The sequence below is a fragment of the Ranitomeya imitator genome, chromosome 5, assembly GCF_032444005.1.
Source record: "Ranitomeya imitator isolate aRanImi1 chromosome 5, aRanImi1.pri, whole genome shotgun sequence".
NCBI lineage: Eukaryota > Metazoa > Chordata > Amphibia > Anura > Dendrobatidae > Ranitomeya > Ranitomeya imitator.
Genome location: NC_091286.1, coordinates 136056462 through 136081972, shown reverse-complemented (window position 1 = coordinate 136081972; position 25511 = coordinate 136056462). Strand labels below are relative to the sequence as shown.

The 25511-nt window shown below is 40.9% G+C and overlaps 1 protein-coding gene across 1 annotated transcript in view; it reads left to right on the top strand.

Annotated features, from left to right (window-relative positions):
* Nucleotides 1-25511, top strand: part of SYNE1 (spectrin repeat containing nuclear envelope protein 1) — a 493169-nt gene that overhangs the window by 247240 nt on the left and 220418 nt on the right. Inside the window, exons 62-76 of the mRNA XM_069769177.1 lie at nucleotides 582-725; nucleotides 1225-1389; nucleotides 5966-6283; nucleotides 6496-6648; nucleotides 7656-7826; nucleotides 8445-8771; nucleotides 10993-11145; nucleotides 13075-13242; nucleotides 13454-13630; nucleotides 14458-14604; nucleotides 14725-14850; nucleotides 15083-15259; nucleotides 19473-19738; nucleotides 21029-23189; nucleotides 24414-24751. Coding sequence (XP_069625278.1) covers nucleotides 582-725; nucleotides 1225-1389; nucleotides 5966-6283; nucleotides 6496-6648; nucleotides 7656-7826; nucleotides 8445-8771; nucleotides 10993-11145; nucleotides 13075-13242; nucleotides 13454-13630; nucleotides 14458-14604; nucleotides 14725-14850; nucleotides 15083-15259; nucleotides 19473-19738; nucleotides 21029-23189; nucleotides 24414-24751 — 4991 coding nt within the window. The remainder of the gene's footprint in view (nucleotides 1-581; nucleotides 726-1224; nucleotides 1390-5965; nucleotides 6284-6495; nucleotides 6649-7655; nucleotides 7827-8444; nucleotides 8772-10992; nucleotides 11146-13074; nucleotides 13243-13453; nucleotides 13631-14457; nucleotides 14605-14724; nucleotides 14851-15082; nucleotides 15260-19472; nucleotides 19739-21028; nucleotides 23190-24413; nucleotides 24752-25511) is intronic.

Sequence of the window (25511 nt, the reverse complement as noted above, 5' to 3'; positions counted from 1 at the left end):
AGAAAGCGTATCACAGCACTTGTCAGCTGAAGGGGCCATCGCTCCAAACCATCTTCAGGATCTGTGCAGAGGGCAGTGAAGTCTGTGATCTGGGCATGAGTGCTTAGAGTTTTGTCAGTCATTGAAAGGTAGCTCATCCCCATCAGTGACGTTCACATCTCATTCTGTCTAATTCACATGCCAATGTCGGAAGTAGCAGAGCAGGAAGCAGTGGCTGCGTGACAGTAAAGGGTTACGTGACCCACACTGAGATGGGCTCTTAGAAGAAGCACGGGTAATAAAAGTATATTAGAAATGCTATTGTGGGAAGAACTAAGACATGTGAAAGAGGGTCATATAGTAGTGGAAACCCCTTTTAAGTTGTGATTTCTCTTTAGGAAACTGTAACATATAATTGGAAATGTACTGTTACTATGCAGTAGCAGAATTAAAGACTAAATACAGTTAATATATTGATTTAGATTCAGATTAAAGGTGCTGTGGCTGGGTGATTAAATAAAGACACATGTATCAAGATTTGTATGCAAATTTCCAATGCATTAAGCCTCTCTTGCTATACTGACACAATAGTTGTTTTACAGTTATTGAATGAAGAGGTGTTGAGTCACAGCAGTTTATTAGAGACCATAGGAAAGAAGGGATCCAGCATGACAGAGCATTATGTCACCCAACTGGAGCTCCAAGACCTACATGAACGCTACAGTACACTGAAGGAAAAGGTTAAGGTAAAGCAACCCAGCAATGTTCTGCTATTACATACTCTTTGTAATAGAAGTTCAGATGAGAATTTCCAATGTTTAAAGGGGTAGTCCGGGGAAAAGAAGTTGTCATCTCTCCATAAAGTAGGTGATCACTTATTGATCGGTGGAGGTCCAACTATTGGGAACAGCACCGAACTGCAGACCTGGGCACATTAGCAGTGCACGTTATACCGCTGCTCCATTCATTCCCAATGTGACTGCCGAGACTAGTGCTTGACTTTTTCACAAGCCTCATAGAGAATGAATGCAGTGGAAGTAGGGCCTGTGCACTACTACTGCATTGTAACATGGATAAAAGTGCCCCAATCAGCCGTTCGGGGTGGGTCCCAGCCATTGGATCATCACTGATGTTTTTTCACCTTTAATAACAGATATTGATAAATTGCCTCTGATATAACAATACTAGTCACTGTTGATATGCACATAAAAAACTAGAGGTGGTTAATGGTATATGTTTTAACAGGAAGCAATCATCAAGGCAGAGAAATTTGTGTCAGACCACCATAATTATCAAAAGGCACTCAGGGCATTTGAAGACTGGCTACAACAAGAAAATGAAAAGCTGAGCTGTCAAGTGTTGTCTGATGGAGATGCCGGGATGTATGATTCCACTCTTCAGGAACTACAGGTAAAGCTTTCATCTTAAAATAAAATCTTTTTTGTTTGTACTGAATGTAAAGCTTCTTGACATTGCATACATTTTTAGCAGATTATGACTAAAAAAAAAACAACTTGGAAAACAACTTAGATAGACCACCACCGGTATCTAGGTTTTTGTGTGACTTAATATTGTGATATAGTAAATGCTCGTAAGAAATATAAATCCTTTGACTATTTATTATTTCAACATGACTAACACAGTAACTGTATATGAATAATGTTGCTGCTGCATTTACATCCATAGTTTTCGAGAGTGATGGTAGACGTAAGCACAATGAGTTCTACCTATAAGCCAACATGTTGATGCAGAGGAAGGCAAAATCCTCATGCGGCAGATGCTAATTGCCCCATATTAGAGGAAAAATGATTTCCCAACTGCACATACGGCAATCATACTAATTCCCTGGTGATGGGGAAATCAGAGACCACCTTGATATGGCCTTATAATTCATATACATGATTCCTAGGCTGATAGAATGTGTTTCAACATGTCTCAGGTCTCTGCTAAGTCATACCTGCTGACTATTGATCATCAATTAGAAATGCTGACAGGGTTGGGCTAATTTCATGGACCTTTAGCCTTGCACGTGGCTAAACCCGAGTTACCCCTTATGCAAGATTTACATAATGAATTGATGATGAATTAATGATAGTTTCACATGTAATAAACAGCTGATTTGCGCACGAACATGATGTATACGCCTACTCAAAATTGTATATAACTGAATGACCTTTTATTAAAGGGTACGGCTTGATACAGATTCACCCCTGTCTCTGTCCGTCATTTCTCTGGAGAAACTCACACATTTGGCAGCCATCCAATATCCCTGAGGGTCTGACTTGCAGACCACCCTAACACTGGATAAACTTCCCGTCACAGAATTTAGTACCCATAAACTTTAATGTTATGATTTTTAGGAAAGACATCAAGGACCTTACTGAATTTTTTTTAGTGAATCAACCATTACAACATCGTGTGGCATAGAGTTCCATAGTCATTGTCCATTGCGGGGTAGTAGTGTTGGTGGCCATTTTCACGCTTTGCCATAGTGCTGAGTTGCATAGGAAGGAAAGAAGGAGAGTGCACAGTTGCTCTTATACTTATCTCCAGCGTGGGGGCATCACTCAACTGGAGTATCCCTCTGTCAGTTATCTGGACTCTTCGTGGAGTCTTTGATCCTTTCAGCAGTGAGCAGGAGGAGAGCGCAGTTATACCTGGGTTCTAGTGATGCCAGGTACTCGTGCTTGTGGTCAGCGCTTGTAAACACACAGGTCTGCATCAGGAGCCTTGGAAGCTGTTCTGTGTCTTCTGGTGCCTGGTGGTTGGGTACTGGTCTGCTGAGAGGCCATGACAAGCAGTAAGAGGAGGCGTAAAGAAGATGGTGAGCAACATGGAAGCTCCCAAAATGGAGACCGTGCATCCTGTGGGAAGAGGCAGGGGGACGTTGGAGGGGACATAGCAGCCAGGCTGGTGCAGTATGATCATAGAGCACATATTACATCCCCTAGTAGCCAGAAGTCAGGAACAAACCAGCAGGGGTCTCAGAGAATGTCCTCAACAGGATCCAGATACTCAGCCTTAGCACAAAATGAGGAAGATAATGAGGCTCCTGAAGTGGTGGCTCCTACTTTGGGTACCTCTGGGGTGTCAAAATCCCCTTTGGGAAATAAGGGTGCTCTTGATGGCGTATCCCCAGGGGAATCTGCCTCTCTGATGGATGTCCTAACTACAGTCAATAAATGTAATGCCACTCTTACCACACTGGAAAGCCAGGTGTGTTATATCCAGGATACCATCTTCATAACATCCATAAAACCGAAGGCAACGTAACGCACCATGGCAGTCGAGGGTAGAGTCAGTGAGTTGGAGGATGCCCTCCTCCCTGTCTGCAGGGATATTCAGAATCATACTCATGCTATGGCTATGCTGTTTGCTAAGGCAGACGACCTAGAGAAGTGCCAGATACATAATAACATCAGGCTTGTTGGGGTGCTGGAAAAAGGGACTTTTCTTTGAAAAATATCAACTGGATACCTTTGGCAAAGAGATCCCCACTCCTCTATTATCAGTGGAGAGGGCACATAGAGTCCCTTCAAGGCGTGACCTGGTGGGCACACCCCCTCAACCCATCTTAATTGAAATTCTCCATTATAAAGACCAGGACATTATATTAAGGAAGGCAAAGAAGAAGTAAAATATTCAGCTTGATGAGAAGAAGATTTTAATCTTTACGGATTTCTCTGTGGAAGTTAAACAATCCATGTTTTTGGATATAAAAAGGAGAAAGAGCACTGGGAATACATTACTCTATGATTTATCCTGCTAAATTGAGAGTGGGTGACTCTTGGGTCATCCTCATTCTTTGAGTCTCCCAAGGATGTAAGTATCACTTTGCAGTCACCAACAAAATGGCTCTGCACCGTGATCCTAAAGTTCACCCTTTCTTATCCATTTACAAACACCCAAAAGGGGCGGAGAGGGTGACATCAGACACATGTGAGCAGATCCAGCCCACATTTACTGTAGTTGTAATGTGAGCTAGATGTACACTAGGTTATCATGTCAAATTTCAGCAGCTGCTCCCCGTAGTGTTTAAAAGTGGAAATACCAAACCTTTTTACATTATTTTTCATATTTACCTTTGTTAAAAACAAATAATATTAAAAAAAAAAAAATAATACTTTTTCAATTGTTGAAAAACATTTTTTTATGACACCTCCTTACCTTTAATAACCTTGATCACTCTTGTCTGCATGTGCTCTAGTTCATTTATGTGCTTTTTATATACTGGAGGCAAAAATTATACACAGTATTCTAAGTGTAGCTGCAATAGTGACTCGTATAGAGGCAAAACTATGTTCTTGTCCTGGACATCTGTGCCTCTTTTAATTCATCCCATGATTTGATTTGCATTGGCAGCCGCTACCTGATATGGGTCACTAAAGTTGAGTTTGCCATCCTCCCATTTGCCAAAGTCTTTTTCAGTGACAGTTTTACTTGTGTTCTACGATTTAATACATAATTATGCTTTCATTCCATCTGCCCAAGTGAATAACCTCACATTTTTTATGTGAAACTTCAATTGCCATTTCTCAGCCCATACCTCTGGCTTACACAATTCCTTCGGTAATATTAAACTATAGTCCTCTTTGTTGATTACTTTGCAGAGTTTAGTGTCATCTGCAAATATTGAACTTCTACTCTGTATTCACTCTACGAGGCCATTAATATAAATGGGAAAAAGTAGAGGGCCTGATACTAACCCCTGTTGGACCTCTGTTTTTTTTCAGTAAATGGTTAAAGGGAATCTGTCAGCAGATTTTTGCTTCCTCATCTGAGAGCATCATGATATAGGCAAAGAGACCCTGAATCAAATGAGGTATCACTTACTGGGTGCAGAAGTTCTGACAAAACCAGAGTTCTTAGGCTACGTTCACATTAGCGTTACGCTAATGTGCGTCGCTGTTGCGTCGGCGACGCAGCGGCGACGCGCCCCTATGTTTAACATAGGGGACGCGTGCGTTTTTTTGGTCGCGTTTTTCGACACGTGCGTCGTTTCCGACGCTAGCGTCGGACGCAAGAAAATGCAACAAGTTGCATTTTTCGTGCGTCCGATTTTCGTCAAAAAACGACGCACGCGTCGCAAAACGCAGCGTTTTTGTGCGCGTTTTGCGCGCGTTTTTTGTGCGTCGTGCGTTGCGTCGCCGACGCACCGGCGCGCAACGCTAATGTGAACGTAGCCTTAGATGTAGAATGCAGCAAAGCTGAGAAATCTAACCCTGCCCACACCAGGCTCTTTTTGTGCATTGTTTGTTGACAGTGAGCTGCTTATCACAGGAGGGGGTGGAGTAGCAGTTGTGCACATAAGGGTACTTTCACACTAGCGTTTTTTTAAATCCGTCACAATGCGTCGTTTTGCAGAAAAAACGCATCCTGCAAAAGTGCTTGCAGGATGCGTTTTTTCCCCATACACTTCTATTGACGACGCATTTGCGACAGATTTGCACACTTCGCATCCATCTTGCGACGAATGCGTCGTGCTTTGGCGGACCGCCGGGAAAAAAAAACCCTACATGTAACGTTTTTTTTCTCCCGACGGACCGCTTTTTCCGACCGCGCATGCGCGGCCGGAACTCCGCCCCCACCTCCCCGCACCTTACAATGGGGCAGCGGATGCGCCGGAAAAATGCATCTGCTGCCTCCATTGTGCAATGCGGCAAACGCTAGCGTCGGAATCTCTCCCCGACGCATTGCGACGGGGAGATTCCGACGCTAGTGTGAAAGAAGCCTAAGACTTGGCAATGATATTGATAAAACCCTCAGTGTTAGTAAACAACAGCACACACTGTAAAAAATGACAAATCTCAGAATTGTTTTAAGTCTAACCTCACACTGTCCTCAGAGTACATAATAAAAGCTCCTGACATAATACATATAAAGGGATTATTCGTAAAATAACCTGAATGAAAGTAATAAATATATAGACATTTTCATTTACTGGTAAAAGATAAAAATTATATAATTTTCAATTATCTTTATATAGAAGCTTCAGGTGCATTGTGCAGATGGGCAGGCATTGTTGAATAGTGCCCTACACATAAGAGAAGAAGTTCTGCCGTGGGGCATTCCCCACACAGAAGACAGAGAATTGGAATCCCTAAGACATGACTGGCAAGTCTATCAGCAAAGGTTGACAGAAGGCCGGAGCCAGATGAATGCCTCCCTTAGTAAGCTAAAGCTGATGGAGAAGAAGTTCCAGAAGACAGATGAATGGTTGAGCTCTATGGAAGGAAAAGTGAATATCAGAACAGGCCGTCAATCAGATCGTGCAACAAAGGAGATACAGCTTGAACAAATGAAGGTATAATCATAATTACATAATCATACATGCAGTAAACTTTTACGGTGATGGTAAGTCCAACATAACTGCAAACATACAACAACTGCAGGTCATACTAATAATGCATCTTCTATTCACGGCCCTTGCAGATTGTCTAGAAATGTATTATGTCTTCCATATTGATTTTTTATCATCTAAATACTGTGTAACTTTGTATTTGCTCTCCCTTTTAGAAATGGCAGGACGAAGTGACTGTGTACAAGGATGAAGTTGAAGAGATTGGCACGTTGGCTCAGCAAATGTTAGAGGAGGGCCGAAGTAGCAGAATTGGGAGTATGGCCACCTTGCTAACTTCTCGCTATCAGGCTGCCAGGCTCCATATTTTGGTAAAATACTTCACTATGTTTTTCTTTACAACGTTCTTTTAAAGCAAGTTCATGTACTGTAACTAGAAATACAGTTAAAGTGATCTCCAAATGCTATAAATTTCCTAGAAATGTAAACGCTGCTGTTGTTTTGTTCAGACAACGTCCCTGCACTGTCAGACTCAGCCATTACACAGTACACAGCAGGGGCACATTTATAAGATTATCTCCGCACAGGAACATTTCCTTTTAACACAACTAATTGTGAAAATTCTTGTTATTCCAAGATCTATTAATGGATTTTGTTAATGGGAAACCACCTTTAATAGCTGTCCAGACAACCCTTCTTAAGGTACCTTCACACTGAACAATTTCACAACGATATCGCTAGTGATCCGTGACGTTGCAGCGTCCTGGATAGCGATATTGTTGTGTTTGACACGCAGCAGCGATCTGGATCCTGCTGTGACATCGTTGGTCAGAGCAGAAAGGCCAGAACTTTATTTCGTCGCTGGATCTCCCGCAGACATCGCTGAATCGGCGTGTGTGACGCCGATTCAGCGATGTCTTCACTGGTAACCAGGGTAAACATTGGGTTACTAAGCGAAGGGCCACACTTAGTAATCCGATGTTTACCCTGGTTACCAGTGTAAATGTAAAAAAAAACAAACACTACATACTTACATTCCGGTGTCTGTCGCGTCCCTCGGCGTTCTGCTTCCCTGCACTGTCAGCGCCGGCCAGCCGTAAAGCAGATTACAGCGGTGACGTCACCGCTCTGCTTTACGGCTGGCCGGCGCTCACAGTCAGTGCAGGGAAGCAGAGCGCCGGGGGACAGACACCGGAATGTAAGTATGTACTGTTTTTGGGTTTTTTTACATTTACACTGGTAACCAGGGTAAACATCGGGTTACTAAGCGCGGCCCTGCGCTTAGTAACCCGATGTTTACCCTGGTTACCAGGGGACTTCGCATAGTTGGTCGCTGGAGAGCTGTCTGTGTTTATATTTATTTGTCTTCCTCTTTAAGGAACAAATTCAATTTCTTGAAGAAGAAATTAGGAGCATAAAGGAGGCTGATGTGGCCAATAAACATTATACAGAATGGTTTACTGATGCTCTACAGACCTTCAAAAGTGTCACAGCAGATATGGGAGCTGTAGATAAGACAGCACTGGAGAAACAAATGAAGAAACTTGAGGTAAATGCCACTTTTAAAATCCGTCACACAGTATAACCTTTAGGAAAGAACACCATCATGTTGGACTGATCTTTTGTACTTCTTTTTTACCCATGAACAATCTGTCCTTGAAAGAAAAATCCCATAAAAGTATTTTCATCCATTTCCAATGTCTTTGAAAATGTATGGCCAGGTTAAATGTCTGTAATGACTAATAAAGTGAGATGTCCCTGGCCACATTGGCAGAGCAATTGTTCAACAGACGATTGTTCAACAAAGCTGAAAGCCTACTTCCATCTAATGTAATATCACCTCAATTTTAACTCTTTTTCAACTCTGGCTAAATATATATCAGAGTTGAGTAAAAACATTCTGCTGGACTCTGGTCCTGCGACCCACCTCCCACCTGAGTAGCAGGCATAGTGTGACATCAGGCATATGTCAAGCAACAGTGATGATATCACGCTGGGTCTACTAATCGGAAGAAGGCCCAGGGATGCTGGTAGGTGGAAGGAAGTTTGGAGGCCTTTGATCCAAAAGGTCTGAGACTACAGATTTGGCTGCTGCACTAGGGTCCTGCCAATCTTTTTGCTCCATATTAGCTTTGTAATCTTGATATTCTCCATTTTCTGTCTATAGTCTTTATTAGGTGATATGGATTTAGGTCACAGACTGCTGAAAGCCCTCCGGGAAAAAGGCGACCGCGTTCTTAAGTACTTGGCGGGAGATGAAGCTGATAAGTTGGAGAAGGATATACACAACCATGTGAAAAGGTTGGAGGAGCTGGCAAGTTCAGTTAGAAAGGATCATACAGCATTGGAAAAGAGTCTTCATCACGAGAAAGAATTCTCTGACAAGTTCAGTACACAAGTTCAGTGGCTGACAGAGTATCAGAACATCCTGCAGGCTGATGTGGAGCCCAAAACTGAGCTCTATGAGAAGAAGGCGCAGCTAGCCAAGTATAAGGTGAGCTGATTCATTTTTAGGAACATTTCTGAAATTGTAGGTACCTTAGATTTAAAGAATAACTAATCATTTGATACACTAATGCCCCTTTTATAAGATTTGAACATGGCGGTCTGCCAATCCGTACCTCTAAAATGAAAGAGAAGAGCACAGCCATTCTCTCCTTTCTCTCGGACATAAGCTAATCATTTTTGTAGCTCTGTTTGAGGAATCAGTTGGGGTTTCCAGACCAGGACAGGGGCTGTAGTGTGTCAAAAACAATTTAAAAGTTTATGTGCTCATTGTGATACAGTGACCCATGCTGCAGATAGGTGACGCTGTATGTGCTCCTCAGGATACACATGGAGGCGTGACTGTAATGGTGATGATGAGATAGTGACTGGCATTATTGTAAATGGCCGGTATGTGACACAGAGGGAGTCTGCGCTGTAAGCCAGTAATGTTGTTGTTCTGGGACCTGTAGTCCTGCAAGTATTTGTGTTGTTGAAAAGGGAGGCTTGCAGGGTTAGTTGGAGAGATGGGTGGGTCTGACTAACCACACAAACCTCCCATCTATGGGAGTGGTTACAAGTGCATAATGTGACCAGGGTTTGGGTCACATGGTCTCTGTGAGAGAAAGTGTGTAGGTCCTGGAAGGCCTGTGTGTTGGGAGGTCCTGTGTGTGGACCGGATCCCTGAATAGCACACTGAGAGGCCGTGGACCTAAAGACTTATGTGTTGGGAGATCGTGGGAGTAGGATCAGATCCCTGAAGAGCACACTGAGAGACTTGTGTGTTGGGAGATCCTGGGAGTAGGATCAGATCCCTGAATAGTGCACTTAGAGGCCTGTGTTGTAAGATTCTGAGAGTAGGACTTCCTGAATAGCACAACCTGTGTTGGAAGATTCTGGGAGTAGGACTTCCTGAAGAGCACATGGAAAGGCATGTATGCAGAGTATGTGATGGCACTGCATTGGGGGAGCTACAGCCTGTCTGAGGATCTGGACTGTCAGGTGGCCTGGTGAGCAAGGCATTGTCCAGGACGGTGATCCCAGTTCGGCAGCTTCCCTGGGAGAGGGTACTGACAGGAGTCAGCGTGTGGAGCAGGAGCTCTTGGAAGGTAACCCAGTGTTGGGGAACTGTGTGCACTGACGGGGTCAGTTAATGAACTGTGCAGTCACTCATGGTAACTGGATGGAGTAAGGTCCTTCATGTGTAGTGCCTGCGAACCAATGAGTAGAGACATTGATACGGCGTGCGGGCCCCCCCGGGAACTAGTCAAGGAGGACCTGAGGGTGTAGTGTCTGAACTGTGAGTTAAAGCCGTATATGAAGTATCTAAGTTAAAGCTGCAACTTAATGTCATCTGTTGGTGCCTATTGTGTTCTATGAAGTATATAATGAACTGTGCTTGACCCGGTTTATGACTGCATAATAAACCGCATGGACTGTTTAATAGAGAAAATCGTGCCTGTGTGACTGAATCCCGTTGCTAAGCGAGTTTCCCCCCCAACACATGCAGTAAGCGCCAACTTACATCATTTAAACGAAACCTGTGATCATGAAAATGCAGTCCAATCTGCAGGCATCGTGTTAAAGAGCAGGGGAAGCTGAGCAGATTGATATAAAGTTTTGCGAGAAATGATCCAGTATAGCCTATGATTCGATTATATAAATCTCTGTGTGCACTTTATACAAAGAAAGCTGTCCGCCCACTGAAGAGGAAATCCTAGAAACGGCTAAACGGCTAAATCACAGGTTATACTGAATCTTTTCTTTGAAAACTTTATATCAATCTAACTCACTCCTCTGCTTTATACGATGTTGTCTGCAGATTAGGCTGTGATTTAATGGTGTCAGGTTCACTGTAAGGAAATTTTCAAATTCTCTTAGGCCTTTGCTACTTTTCCGGTACCCCGTACTTTGTGAACATGACAGTACAGAAAAGATCATTATCATACATCCTCATCTGCTATGGATCTTACTGGGTGTTACTGAGCTGATTTTCAATGAAAAATGGATTCTATTATTAGATAATTTTTTTTAAGCATGTGCATTAAGGTATAGATATCACCGTGTCCATTAGTGGTCCTCAACCAGCATGTGCATTAAGGTATAGATATCACTGTGTCCATTAGTGGTCCTCAACCAGGCACCCTCCGACTGTTTCATAACTACAGCACAGTAAAATAGCCTGTATGTGGCACAGAATGATAATCATGCTGCTTTGTTTGTGTGAATAGACCATCCAGCAGACTGTCCTTTCACGTGAACCATCCATTAAAGTTGTGATTGAAAAAGGTGAAGGCTTGCTCGAAATAACTCACAATGCTTTTGTGGGGGAAAAAATCCACAAATTGCAGAAGGATTATCAAGGGCTTTGCAATCTGGCCAAGGTAAAGTATATTCAATTCACAATGTAAATTCAGAAAAAAAATTGACCTAGTGCCTGCTACATAGGTGGTGTTAGGAGACACGGACATGCTGTACGACCCACCAGCAACAAGAAATGCAGGCAGGTTCCACCATTACACACAACCATGTTCTATTCTGAAACGCTGCTGCAACTGAAAGAAAACTTATGGCCCAATTCATCATTTGCTTTTTTTAAGTCTATTTCCTTTTTGACTTTTGATTTTCACTGACATTTTTTTCCATCAAATTCCTCATAATGATTCATGAATTTGACACAAAGCCCTATATTGTCTTTTTTTGTCTTTAACTAGTTTTGCATCTCTTTAAAGGGAAAAGTTTCACGTTTTAAAAAACTAATTCAAAAAGTTAGTCACAATAACTGTAAAATAATAAGTAAGATCACTCAGGGGATAGTGGGGCTAGAGTAGAGTTGCACCAAATTTGTGACTTTTTAAAAAAGTTCAATTTCATAAATCTGTCTAAAACATCTGGAAGAGGCACATTGATATAAAAATCAGAAAGACAATCTGAAAATAGCACATATTGATAAATTTGTTCTAAATAAAAAAATGACTAATTGAGAGGTATTCATGGCAAAAATGTAATGATTAATTCTGCGCATAGTCTGAAAAAATATCCTGGCATGGGGAGTAGTGCGCTCTCAGTGGTTCAAGTGGCCGAAATCTCCAGACAGGTTTCTTTTAAACCTACAGATATATTCTGTACCTAGTGTTGTTAGGATCATAATAGACAGTTAAAGTGAATCTGTGAGCAGGTTTTTGCTACCTCATCTGAGAGCAGCCTGATGTAGGTAATGAGAAGCTGTATCCAAAGATGTATTACTTAGATTACAGGGTGCAGCAGTTCTCACACAATCAGAGCTTTTAGATTTGGCAATACAGCAGAGCTGAGGAAGCTAGCTCCACCCACACCAGGCTCTTTACAAAGTCCATAGACAGTGAGGTGCCTTTCACAGGTGGGACTAGCATGTAACTCCCAGCAGTGATAAGCTACTTATGCTAAAACAATCATTGCAAGCAAAGAAAACTATGGAGCTTGATATGAGAGGCATAGTTTAAATCTGTGTTTTAACCCCTCTCCCCTGCTTTATTTAGATTAAATAGCAAAAACCTGCTGACAGATTCCCTTTAATGCAGCATACTGATCAATGTGTTCTTGCTGTAAGGTGTCCCGGTACAGTTACCTTACTAACACTATACAATCAGTTAGAGAATGTAGTTGCATCTTTGCAGCTGCCTTTCCCTGAGTGTGTGTACCGCGTCTGGTGGGTGCGCGGTGCGTGCTCTGAGTGCCCGGGTTATCAGGGTTACTGGGATACCCTTCTCTAGTGACTCATGGTGCACCTTGCATGGGATGCACAACCCTAAGGCCTCATTCAGACATCCTTTTTTGCGCACATGTTCTTTTTGTTTTTTCATGAACAGAACATGTACCCATCGTATTCATTGAAGCTGTTCACATGTCATTTTTTTTGCAGACTGTTTGTAGTAAAATTAGAGACATGTCCATTTTTTTCAGAGCAGCAGGTCAAAATTGTCCATACAAGTTTATGTCATTGTCATCTGTGTGTAATCCCATTTTCTTTTTGTTTGTTTTGAAAATCACTGAAGACACACAGATGATAAAAACTGACACACTAACCAATCAGTGATGAAAATCAGACTAGATTTTGAATACAAGAAAAATCAGTGATGTCTGAATGAGGCCTACAGTTCACCATGAATGAAATCAACACAATATATCAGTATATAAATGAAACATATAAATAGCCTTTCATATGTGGACAGATAGGTGATTTATATCAATATTAATATTTTGTCACACACAGCTATTTCCCAGCATGTGTTATATGTGTACACCTGCTGACACCATTGGGTTTTGTTATATAGATGACTGTTGTAGATCTGGAGGACAAAGTGAAGGAGCATGAATGCTACAACAGTGAGCTCCAGGATGTGGAGAAGTGGCTTCTGCAGATGTCAAGCAGACTGGTAACCCCTGACCTCATGGAAAGCAGTAATTTAGAGACAATCACTCAGCAGCTGGCTAATCACAAGGTATTATTTCTTAGTGCCAAGTCTGCTCTAAGATCATACAACGTATCATTAATCCATTAATTTTGGACAAGCGAGTCAGTCTGTATTAATAACTTTGTTTTCAGAGGCTGCCTTTCTGCAGTAAGCAGTCAGTACTTGTGATTTCTCTTTGTATATGCTATCTCTATAAAGTATGATATGAATGTTCTGACAATAACGGATCACTCTGCAGGCTATGATGGAGGATATTGCTGGTTTTGAAGAGCGCTTGAGTAGTCTCAAACTAAAGGGAGAAAATCTGGTTCTTCACTGTGCAGAACATCTACAAGCAAAGTTCAAGCAAACTGTCCAAGGACATTTACAAGGAACAAGAGACAGCTACTCAGCCATTTGTAGTACTGTTCAAAGGGTAAGATACAATACAGCCATGTCATAGCCATGGCTTGGTGCATGTATTATTTCTTGTTACACAGTAAATCACTCATCATAAATTCAGATGGGACATAGGACTTTAATATATTTGTCATTGCCGTTTGTGAAACTATGTTAAAATTCTCTTCAAAACAGCGTTGGATTTTGGCCACCGCTTCATCTTTAGAAGCCAGCACCTGAAGTGCATTTGTGTACGAATGTATACTTTCCTACCCAGAAATATAGTGAGAATTCTGGCAGCGTACAGAGGCCTGCAAGTCATGATGAATCAGGAACATCTGACTCCAGGATGCCTCCTCATCAAGACAGCTTGAAAATCACTAGTCTTGATGGATGATGGCCATGTTGAATGAAACCCATTGCCAATTACATCAGAGAATGGAGTGAATGGGTTAAATATGCTCTGCAAGTAAATAGATGATGGATAAGGAAAAAGAAATCCAGGGATACGGTTATTTGTCTCTGCATTTCAAAGTCCCACACTTCTTCTTCAGGAGGAACAACAGTATGGAACTTCGAAAGGCGTAGACAAATAAACCGTATTTTTGGATTTTTTTCCCTTGTCCTTCATCTACTTACCGGCAGCAGAGATTTAACCCATTCACATCATTCTCTGATATTTTCCCAGCCTTGGGTCTGCAGCAGCCTTGAGCCTTGTAGTCAAACAACCATACCAGGTGAGCACCACTGCACACAATCTCCCCATTTTTTCCCAGATAAGACCCTATTGCACTTATTTTCATTGTAACTTTTTAACCCAATTGCCAATTACAGCACATGTAAAATTTCTCATTTCGCCTCCAGGTGTATTTAAGTTTGGAGAATGAGCTGCAAAAGTATGTTAGTCACCAAGACACACTGCTGCAATGCCAAACCTGGCACTCTACTGTACAGAAAGAGTTAGAACAAAAATCCAAAGCCCCACTCAGTTTGGCCGAGGCCACAAAACAGGTATGTGAGGAGTTAAAAAAATATTTACTATTACTAAATATTGAATGGTAATATACTGTAATTTCCCCATGTAAATTATATACATCATTTAATTACCGGCCTTTGTACTTGGCTATACAGGTGAAACATTACCGGACTCTGCAGGAGCAGGCCAACACTTATTTGGACCTTCTGTGCACGACTTGTGATTTATCTGATGGTGCTGTGAAAAATGTAGCAATCAACATTCAGCAGACAAAGCAGACAGTAAGCAAGTCACTGCCCAAATAAACAGTACATTATGTATCCACCGTGACAACTCAATAAGTGCATGAAAATTGATAGTAATGTGCTAATCACATGTTTTAAGACCATTCATTCACCAAGGCTACGCAGAAATCTTCATCCTGAGACACCAGCTCAGTCTCCCGGAAGTGTGAGATCAACCACTGTATGAAAATTAATAGATAATATTGTTTTATAATGTGCTTTTCCTTAGATTGAACTGCGAATGATGCAGTGTCAGGATCTCGCTCATGGCTGGGAAGAAGTTAAACAAATGAAGGTTGAGCTTCAGACATATTTTCAGGAGGCCGGCCAGGAGCTGCAAAACATGAAGAGAAGGCGAGCAGAACTGGAGATCAAACTAGCTCAGAACATGGTCTCTCAGCTGAAGGTACTAGGATGGGTTCGCTTTTGTCTAGTTTATCTATTCTTTATACTACATAATCTTTATATACATTAGATGTTCTCTCATAGAATATTACTCAGAATGATTTATTAAACTACATTCACATTAGGACAATGATCTACATTGAGTACTCTGACGGGGTTATGTAAGCATACCAGAATACAATTTTCAAATGTGCCTTGCAGTGTGTCTATGAACTGTAATTGGGCAAACGTACTGATGAGGAAATTTTGAACTCCAATAGACTTTTTTCCTGGAAGTGTTTTATTGTTTTTCTTGACATAATAGCGAAGCAGTGTTTTATTGTTTTTCTTGATACAAAAGTCTACTACAAAAAAGTGGGCTGTACTGATGGAAATAACCTCTTTATATGAGGAAAGCCTAAGGTGCATGCCAATAACAGATTGAATAACATGAATCATGCTTAAAGGGATTCTCCAAGAATGTAATAAATTGACCCTCGTCATGTAATTCAGAAGAAACGCTGTCTCAACTGACAGAGGAGCTGTATCCAATGCACACACACTTCCTTGAGCTGAGGAGTAGGGTGTAACATCAGTAGGCATAAAACTTCTCCATGGATGACAGAGCACAATTGATTTTTTTCTCCACCCACAGCTCTCCATTGGCCGTCAGCCATAGAGAACATGTATTTCTTCTCTTGTCACAGCCCATCTCTTCAGCTCATGGAGCTATATGTGCTTACAATAGAGCTTCTCTGTCAGTTAAGACATTTATTTTGGGAGCTGTGTGTGTCTAAGGCTAGGTTCAAATTGCCTTAACAGCAGCCCGTTCAACACATGCGTTAACGGGCTGCTGTTAACGCAAGTGCCGATATGTCACATCGCTAGCGCAGATAGAGCTAGCAGATGCTCTACCTTTGCTAGCAGTGACAGACCTGGAAATGCTGCAGCCCGCGTCTCAGGGTCCGACACTCAATGACGGCACACAGCTAGCGCACGCCCACTGTGGGCGTGCGTTAGCGATGAGTCCTACATAGGACATAATGGCGGCGTTAACGGACTGCGTTACACCGTGTTATGCCGCGGTGTAACGTAGTCCGTCTAACTGACGCCTATAACGTAATGTGAACCCAGCCTTAGGCGTGCAATGGGCGTTTGGCTAGGGATGTGCCGTCATTGAGTGATGGACCCTGGGACACGGGCTGCAGCATTTCCGGGTCCGTCACTCCTAGTGCAGATAGAGCATCTGCTAGCTCTATCTGCGCTAGCGATGTGACATATCTGCACTTGCGTTAACAGTAGCCAGTTAACGCATGTGAACCTAGCCTTAGACTTCAACCTACCCTGACATTGGACAATTGTATTGCATTCTTGGAGAAACCCTTTAAACGCTTCAAAAAACGTGTTTATTATGGTGTTAGTTACTATACCCTCAATCAAAGTCAAGCACAGTGCCCCAAATAGTGGTAATAACATGCCTCTCATAACACTGCCTGCCACAAATGTGCCCATAAAGTGTTAGTCACAATTGCCACTATAATATCACCATTGTTTTTAACAAACCCCTCCCAAACAGCATCAGCTAAAATTGCTGGTCACTAAGCATCAAAATCCCTTATCTCCTCTGCAGTTCCATGTTATGCAGATGCAGGTTAACAATTGGTAATAGGATAGGAGTAGTAGTCTGCACTGGTTTGCAAGATTCATGAAATCCGGAGGATGCAATGAAGGATTAGATCACGCGGTTTGTTCTCAACGTATTTTGAAGTTGAACCAACTTCTTCATCAGGAGAACCACAATTTTGGATATTGTGGTTCTCCTAATGAAGACGTTGGTACTGAGACTATTGCAGCATCTGTCATACCTTGAGTCCTTAGTTGGGGGTTAAACATTCTCAAAAGATGAACAATTCCTATACCTCTTACCTAGACCAATTTCTCCACCGGGTGAGACCTTGTTGTGCTTGGTGTCTCCCCCACTTTCGTGACTTGTAGGATCGCTACTTCCAACAGGTGGTGCTATAGAGTTCGAGTCCTCTTTTTCTCTGAAGGTGCAATTTGCATATTAAATTTACCAGAGGAGCATTGCACGGCGAATAAGCCTCTTTACCTTGACAAGCCAGATCTGGTATGTCACTCTCCACAAGGAGAAACCTTCCCCTACTTTCATGCAGCTGTAGTTTGGCACAGTAGAAGGACCTTATGAACCAGAAGCAATTTTTTTTCCCCTAATATACATTATCTAATACTTAATCTAACAGTTTATCACTAGTATATTATGCTTTATATTAATGTGTCATTAGTAGCCTTGTGAGGATAATATTGACAAAGTGATATAACGCATTCAGAATTGTACATTCTAGAGTATTTCGAACCTTTAAGAACATATGGCTGACTGCAGATCACACATACAGACTAGGCATTTGGAACCGAGAAAATGTCAGATTCTCAAGTTTCCAAAATAAATTAGTGAACACTTCTATGAATATCATGTATGATATATTGTAGACTGAGAACAGACTGGAAGACTATCAGCTCCACTTATCATCTTACACAATTAACCCCTATGTAAATTATATTTATTCTTTGTAAACCAGAAGCCCATCTATAAGTACACACAAAACAAAGAAGCGTTATATATTTCTCTACCAGATGTCACGGGTTTACCACAACAAAGAGAGGCCAGGAGACCTCTGATTTCACGTACTCCTTCACTGATTAGGAACACTTGTTAAACAGTACAGGTTTTTGCTAGCAGTGTAGTGGTTAATCTGTTCAGTTGAGAGCGTCTGGAGCTTTCCTTCTTTGATGCCCTCGACTGTTCAATGTTGGCCACTCCCCTCTCCTATATACATATAGTCACCTCTGGCAATCAAGGATTGCCAGTGTTAGTTTCATACTGCCTGTTCCTGGAGTTGGAGGTGTTTGTTTCTTGAGGAGACATTTGGAATGTTGTTCAGAAGACTGGTGGTTGGTGATTTGTCTGTGTACATATCCTCATGCCCTCCTGTTTGTTTTTTTCTGCCTTTGCTACACTGTGTTCCACACTGTTGTTTGTGAGTGTATATTTGCATGATTGGCATTTTCATTTATCCCTGTACTTCTTCCCTTGTTAGTCTGGTTTGTGTATAATTAGACACAACAACCCCCACTTCCCTGGGTGGGGCAGGGGACAGATAAGGGCTGATTTAGGAGTTCAGCAAGGCACCTGGCCCAGGGTTGTGGGATAGGGAAGGATCCCCTAGCATGGGGAAATCCTGCAACAGTTACTTGAAACCAGAACAGTTAATGAATTGACATGCTACATATTATGAATGTGAGGGGAAATAATATGGTGTTGTGCTTTTCTCTATAAAATAACTTCAGGTGAGTATTCAGAAGATTAAAGTATGGAAAATATTCACACTGAATGTCCCAGTGTAAACTAACCCTATGACATGCTACTTATTATAGTAGACAAGTCATTAAAGGCTCCAATTCATCATTAAAGCACATACAATAGAGTAAAGCCAGACAGCTGTTATGGGGGACATCAGATGATGTTTGGTGATTTAAGCAATTGGGCATTTTGAATATAAAAGCCTCCTTATTTTTTTTGTTCTTTTGGAAGATTAGCCACTGCTATAGGTATTTGGAAGTAGATTAGGACAGAGGTGTCTGGAAGTGTTTAATGCCAGATGTGTTTGGTAGTGGTTTATTCCAGAAGTGTTTAGTAGTGGATTATGACAGAGGTGACATACCCCCAGAAGAAGCAAGGCGAAATGCACTTCGGGCACTGGTCTCTTGCTTGGCTACAGCCAACCCCTACTATAAAAGGTAATATTCCTAACTGCTATTCACTGTGCTGCTCAGCCAATGACTTATTATAATGGGCATACATTATGACAGGTATCTGACCACTAGAGATAAATAGGGGTCATCTATTGTTAGGCCGGCATCCCTCTTCTCATGCTTTTCTTTGCTCTCTACCGTATGTGCATTATATATACAATTGTTAGACTTTTACTCATTTTGTGAGGCACCTTTTAAATCCATGTACATACGATATTTTTCTAGTGAAGGCTCATACTGTTTTGGACATTTGGGTTCACTTCTTTTGCCTTGAGTTTTGCTTTCTCTTTGGCTGTGTTGTAGTCTATTTTAAGGACTGTAGGGCTGTAATTGCTAGTAAATACTAACTACAAAATCAGTGTTCTGCAATTCTTCTATAACTGTTCTCTTCTTCTTTTCGCTAGGAATTTAGTCAGAAACTTCAGTCACAGCAAGATCAGATTACCAGTTTTACAGAGAAAGTGAACATACTGGCAAATGGACAGGAGTCCCCAGAACATGCTGACATTGGGCAGCTAAGTAACCGCTGGCTCGATTTCTGCTTTCAACTAAACAATCTGCTCCAGCAGCGGGAGGAAGATCTGCAGAGAACACGGGACTACCATGACCGCCTCAGCGTAGTCGATGTCTTTCTCGAAAAACTTACCACCGAGTGGGACAACTTAGCCAGGTGATTCACAGTCTGCAGGTTATATAACCACACCAAGAATATTGAACTTAAATCTGCGTAATTAATTTTCTTTATTCAACCTGAACCAATGGATTACAGCTGAACGTGATAACCTCGTGCCTGAGTACAGAATATGTTCAGAATAGTTGTTGTCTTCTGCTCCTCCATTAAAAGGGATGTCCATTTCATCTTTACTTTAACAAATGTGTCGTTGCGCATGATTTTGTGGCAGTAATACTGGTTCCCCTGCTGTGTTGTTAGTACAGCCTTCTTCACAGACAGCTCAGCTCTACTGTCTCAAAATGGAAGTTATTGGAAGAGCAAGTGTCTATGGCCTCCTCCAATAAAATGAAAAAAACAACAACAATGTTTTACTGTTGGAGCAGGCTGAAGGACAGGTCTGATCTCCTGCTCGTCCATGAGCAGCCATTTTGAGGACAGCAGAGCTGTGCTGTCTGTGAAGAAGGAGAACCTATAATACTGATATACTGGAGAAAGTGGAAAAACCCATTAAGTAGTAAGGTGGAACGTCAATATGTTTTTTTGTGTGCTCCTTAATATAGTGTTTTTTCTTTATATAAGGTTAAGTTCCCATGATGAGTTTTTGATACTGTTTTTTTAATGCGCAAAAAATGCAGCATCTTACAGTTCCAGCAAAATGGATGGGATTTGTCGAAAGCTAATGCCCACTGTGCATTTTCTAAATCCGCAACATGTCAATTTCTCTTGCGGGTACACTTAGTTTTATGTGCTAATTTTCACCACAAAATTGCATTAGATGTGGAAAGTTTGCAGACAAAAGAACCATATTGATTTTTAGTATGTGTCTGATGCAAAATTTAGTCCTCCCATGACTGTGTCAGTAAAGTTTTTTCAATGTCAGATACCTCTAGGTATTAAAAGCAAAGCAGCTTTATGTAAGAAATTACATACCAAAAAGAGACAAAAACCACAGAGTCAAAAATGCAATAAAAACACATGTAAAAAATGAAAGTAAACTAATTTGGCTAACAGGTGCTGAAATGACGCCAGAAATTTGTAACATTAAAAGCTCACTAAATACTCATCATGGGAACATAGTTTAATGAGTGTCCATGTACTTTTAGAGACACCTATTTTAATGCCCCTCATAATAGCACATTTTTAAAGAGATTTGAAGACCAACACAGAGTGTTATCATGAATTACAGATATATTGAAGTCTTCTAGGCTCTTAGCCACATTTATTTTACATTGTATGTTTTCTATGAATTGATGATTTGTAATTGAACCTTATTTTACATGTTGACAGATCTGATACTGAGAGCACAGCAGCACACCTTGATGCTTTGAAATCATTAGGATTAATTCTTCAAGAGAGAAAATATGCTTTAGAGGACCTCAAGGAACAAAAGCAAAAGATAATTGACCAGTTAAATGTAGATGACAAGGAATTGGTCAAGGAACAAACCAATCATTTTGAGCAGCGTTGGACACAGTTAGAAGACCTCGTAAAATCCAAAATTGTTACCTGTGCTACAACGTTGGAAGAATTAAGTTTTCTTAATTCCAGGTTACAGGAATTAACTGAGTGGGCTGAAGACCAGCAGCCTAGCATGTCAGAAGCTTTGAAACAAAGCCCACCCCCTGAACTTGCTCAGAACTTACTTATGGATCATCTGACTATATGCAGTGAAGTGGAAACCAAGCAATTGGCGCTGAAAAACCTCATTAAAGATGCAGATAAAATTATGGCTAATCTAGGACTGAATGAGAGGCAGCAGTTTCAGAAAGCACTAGAAGATTCACAGAAACATGTTGACTGTCTGAGTGATTTGGTGAACCAAAGGAAGAGACACTTAAACAAAACTTTGTCTGAAAGAGCACAGTTTTTGATGGCAGCTTATCAAGCCTTAAATCAAATTCAGCACCATGAAAAGAAGGTGATGTATCAGGAGCACATTTGCTTGTTTCCAGATGATGTAAGTAAGCAAATCAGAACATGTAAAAATGTCCAAGCTAGCTTGAAGACTTGTCAGAGTGAAATCAACAACCTCTGGAACCAGGGCAGAGAGTTAATGAAAGATGCTACGGAACAAGAAAAAAGTGAAGTTTTAGGTAAACTGCAACAACTGCAAGGTGATTTTGACAGCACTTTGCAAAAATGTGGCCAAAGACTCATCGAACTTGAAAAAAGTTTTGTTTTAAGAAACTTTTTTAAAGAAGATTTAGATAAAGTTTGTCATTGGATAAAACAAGCAGATGTTTTAACATTTCCAGAAGTTAATCTTATGAATGATGATTCTGAGTTATATTCTCAGCTGTCCAAATATCAGAAAATCCTTGAACAGGCCCCTGAATATGAAAATCTTCTTCTTTCCCTGCAAAGAAATGGCCAGGAGATATTGCCTTCATTAAATGAGGTTGAACGATCTTACCTTGATGAGAAACTCAATTCTTTGCCACAGCAATGTAATTATGTTGTTACTTTGGCCAAAGAAAAGCTCATTAAAGTTCAGGAAGCAATCTTTGTCCGCAAGGAGTATGGTTCCTTGATTGAGTTGACAAGCAAGGCTCTAAAAGAACTCGAAGACCACTTTTCACTCATGAACAGAGTTCCTTCCAGCCTTTCAGCTGAAGAGGCATTGACCCTTCAACAGGACTATGCTTCTCTTCTGAATGAAGTTGTGACACTTGGCACAGCAGTTAATGAATTAAATCAGAAAAAGGAGATGTTCCGTAGCACAGGGCAACCATGGCTTCCTGAAGAAATGTTACAACTTGTTTGCCAGTATCATAAGTTAAAAAGAACTATAGAACAGAAAGTTAGCCAACTTGCAGACACTAAAGATGCCTATAGGAGAAATGAAGACCTCTGTTCAAAGCTAAAGATAAAATTTGAGGCCCTAGATAAGGAATTGGAACAAGTAAACAAGGAAACACTTCCAGCTGAGGACAAGCTTAAAAGCTACCGGACATTGGCAGCCAACCTTCACAATGCAGGCTCCCTCCTCAGACAAGTTACAGAACATTTAGAAGAACTTTCTCCAATGCTTGATTCTTCAGTTTATGAAACTGCAGAGACTCAAATTCAACAGTGGCAGGAAAAGCTGAGGTCATGCCATGCTGTGATGAAGGAAAGGATGGGAGAATGTGAAAATAGGTTGATCCAGAGCATAGACTTTCATATTGAAATATGCCGTACTTTGGAGTGGCTTAGGCAGAAGAAGGTAGAGCTGGGTGAACGTCTAGCTTTGGATGGGAAACTTGAAAGTGTCCAGGAGGAAATCAGAAAGTTGCAAATTCAACAAGAGGAAATAGCATCTAGTCTAAGGATTATGAATGCCCTGAGCAAGAGAGAAAAAGAAAAGTATGTTAAAGCTAAGGAACTGGTCCCAGCCGATCTGGACAACAGCATTTCTGAATTATCGGAACTTGACAGAGAAATCAATGAAGTCATCAGTGGAAGACAGGTCTGTATATCAACTGCAGTCTTGTAATGTATGCCAGTAATCTTGGTCATCCTGGAGATATCACTATACTATTCTAATACAACACTATAATGAAAAACTGTCGAGGAGATTTTAAGTTCTCTCCATGTCTGTAGATAGTTTAACTTTGGGAATTTATATATTTATAGTTGTCTGGGATTACGAGAAGGACCTCATTTTCATCCAGAAACAGCACCACTCTTATGAACTGTGTCTTGTCTTGTTGCTAAGCCCCATTCAATTCAAATAGTTATGAACTGTAATACAGAATATACAGACAATTGGACACTACTTCCTTCAAAAAAGCATGTTTCCTATTCACTGATGAAGTTTCTCCTTGTGGAGAGTGCCAAATCAGTGTAAGGAGACTTTTAGGAAGAGGCTATATACATATCTATTCCTTGGCGTAATACTGTGTGAGTACTATATACCGAGTGACACATAATGCTGCTTCTCTGGCCATTAGTTTATTAAACCTGATCATGCTTTCAATTATCAGTGTTTTTGAATTTTCGGAAAAATGTTTATTAGTGCCCAGTGCACAATTACTTAATAATAATAATAATAATAATAATAATGATCTTTATTTTTATATAGCGCTAACATATTCCGCAGCGCTTTACAGTTTGCCCACTTTATCATCGCTGTCCCCGATGGGGCTCACAATCTAAATTCCCTATCATTATGTCTTTTGAAATATGATGTGATTTTAAGACATGTACCCACCAGAGTCTTTTTAGGGCAATGATCATCCTAAGGGCACATTCAGACACCCGTTTTTTTCATTTAAGAAAAATCGGTCTAAGTATTATTACTAAGTTTGTGTTTCTTCAGGGTTTGCTCCTAGTTTCATCAGTTTTTCTTGGATAAGAAACAAAGAATTAAAAATTCCTCTACCTTCTCCTGTCTAGCAGTCCACGAAAAACGGATAGCACTCGGATGGCATCCAAGTTCTGTCTGAATTTTTTCATGGGCTCATATACTTACATTGCTGATTTTGATCTGACACAGGGAGCAATATCAGACATGTCTTCGCAATTTTGCACAGACCACTCATCCTGCAAAAACAAATCGGTCATACAGTATGAATAGCCCCATAGACTTTATCTTAAAGGAACAAACCAAGTATACAAACTTCTGTTTCTAAAGAAATATCTGTATGTACTGTATAAACTAATTGTTTCCCACATCTTCTGTTTCGTTTAGACTACTCTCGATAAAATGTACATCACGAGTCAGAGATACCATCAAGCATTTCAGTCTGCTTCTAACTGGCTACAAGAAGCTCATCAGATGCTGCAGCAGACGACAAATGGCGTGGATATCGAGACAGCTGAAGACACACTTCAGGACTATACTGAATTTTTTAGCACTGAAAAAAAGTTAAATGGACTTATTGATGAACTACGCATTTTAGTTTCTGAGCTTGAAGGATGTGTTAACAAGCCTGGGATGGATCAGCTCAGCCAAGCTTTGGCCTCCACGAAGAAAAGAGGGAAAGAGACCAAGGAGCAAGCTCAAACTCAGCTAGAACTGCTGAGGAGGTGTGACTTTATTATGAAATTTCCACTATAGGGAATGGCTCTGCTGCTGATAAAATTCTGTAGTAAATCCGACATTGACTGCTGGGAAATCCGCAGTGGCAAATCCACACCAAATTTTGAGGATAAGATTCAGATTTGGTACTGTGGATTCTAAAAAATAAAATAGCAGTCAATTTCCACAGAATTTGTTTTAAGGGTGTTATCTTGGCTGAAACGAAAAATCTGCAATTGATAGTAGCAGAGTTTAGTCTGCATGTGATTGCAAACATGCACATTGCAATTATGCCTGACGTATGTGACTGCATATACAGTATGTTGCATGTGACTGCCTAACTGCACAGGGGATACAGGGGGTTTGTGATAGTGGGCACACTGCGCACTATGGAATCTACAGTCTGCAATTACATAGAGTAACATGTGGATTTGATTTAGTAGGTAATGCAATGTATTTCTATGCCAAGTTAGACTTAGGTTTATTAATTCTGCATGGAAACTTTATATATAGTGGGGAAATAAGTATTTAGTCAGCCACCAATTGTGCAAGTTCGCCCACTCAAAAAGATGAGAGAGGCCTGTAATTGACATCATAGGTAGACCACAACTATGAGAGTCAAAATGAGAAAACAAATCCAGAAAATCACCGTGTCTGATTTAGCAAGATTTATTTTGCAAATTATAGTGGAAAATACGTATTTGGTCATTAATAAAAGTTCATCTCAATATTTTGTTATATATTCTTTGTTGGCAATGACAGAGGTCA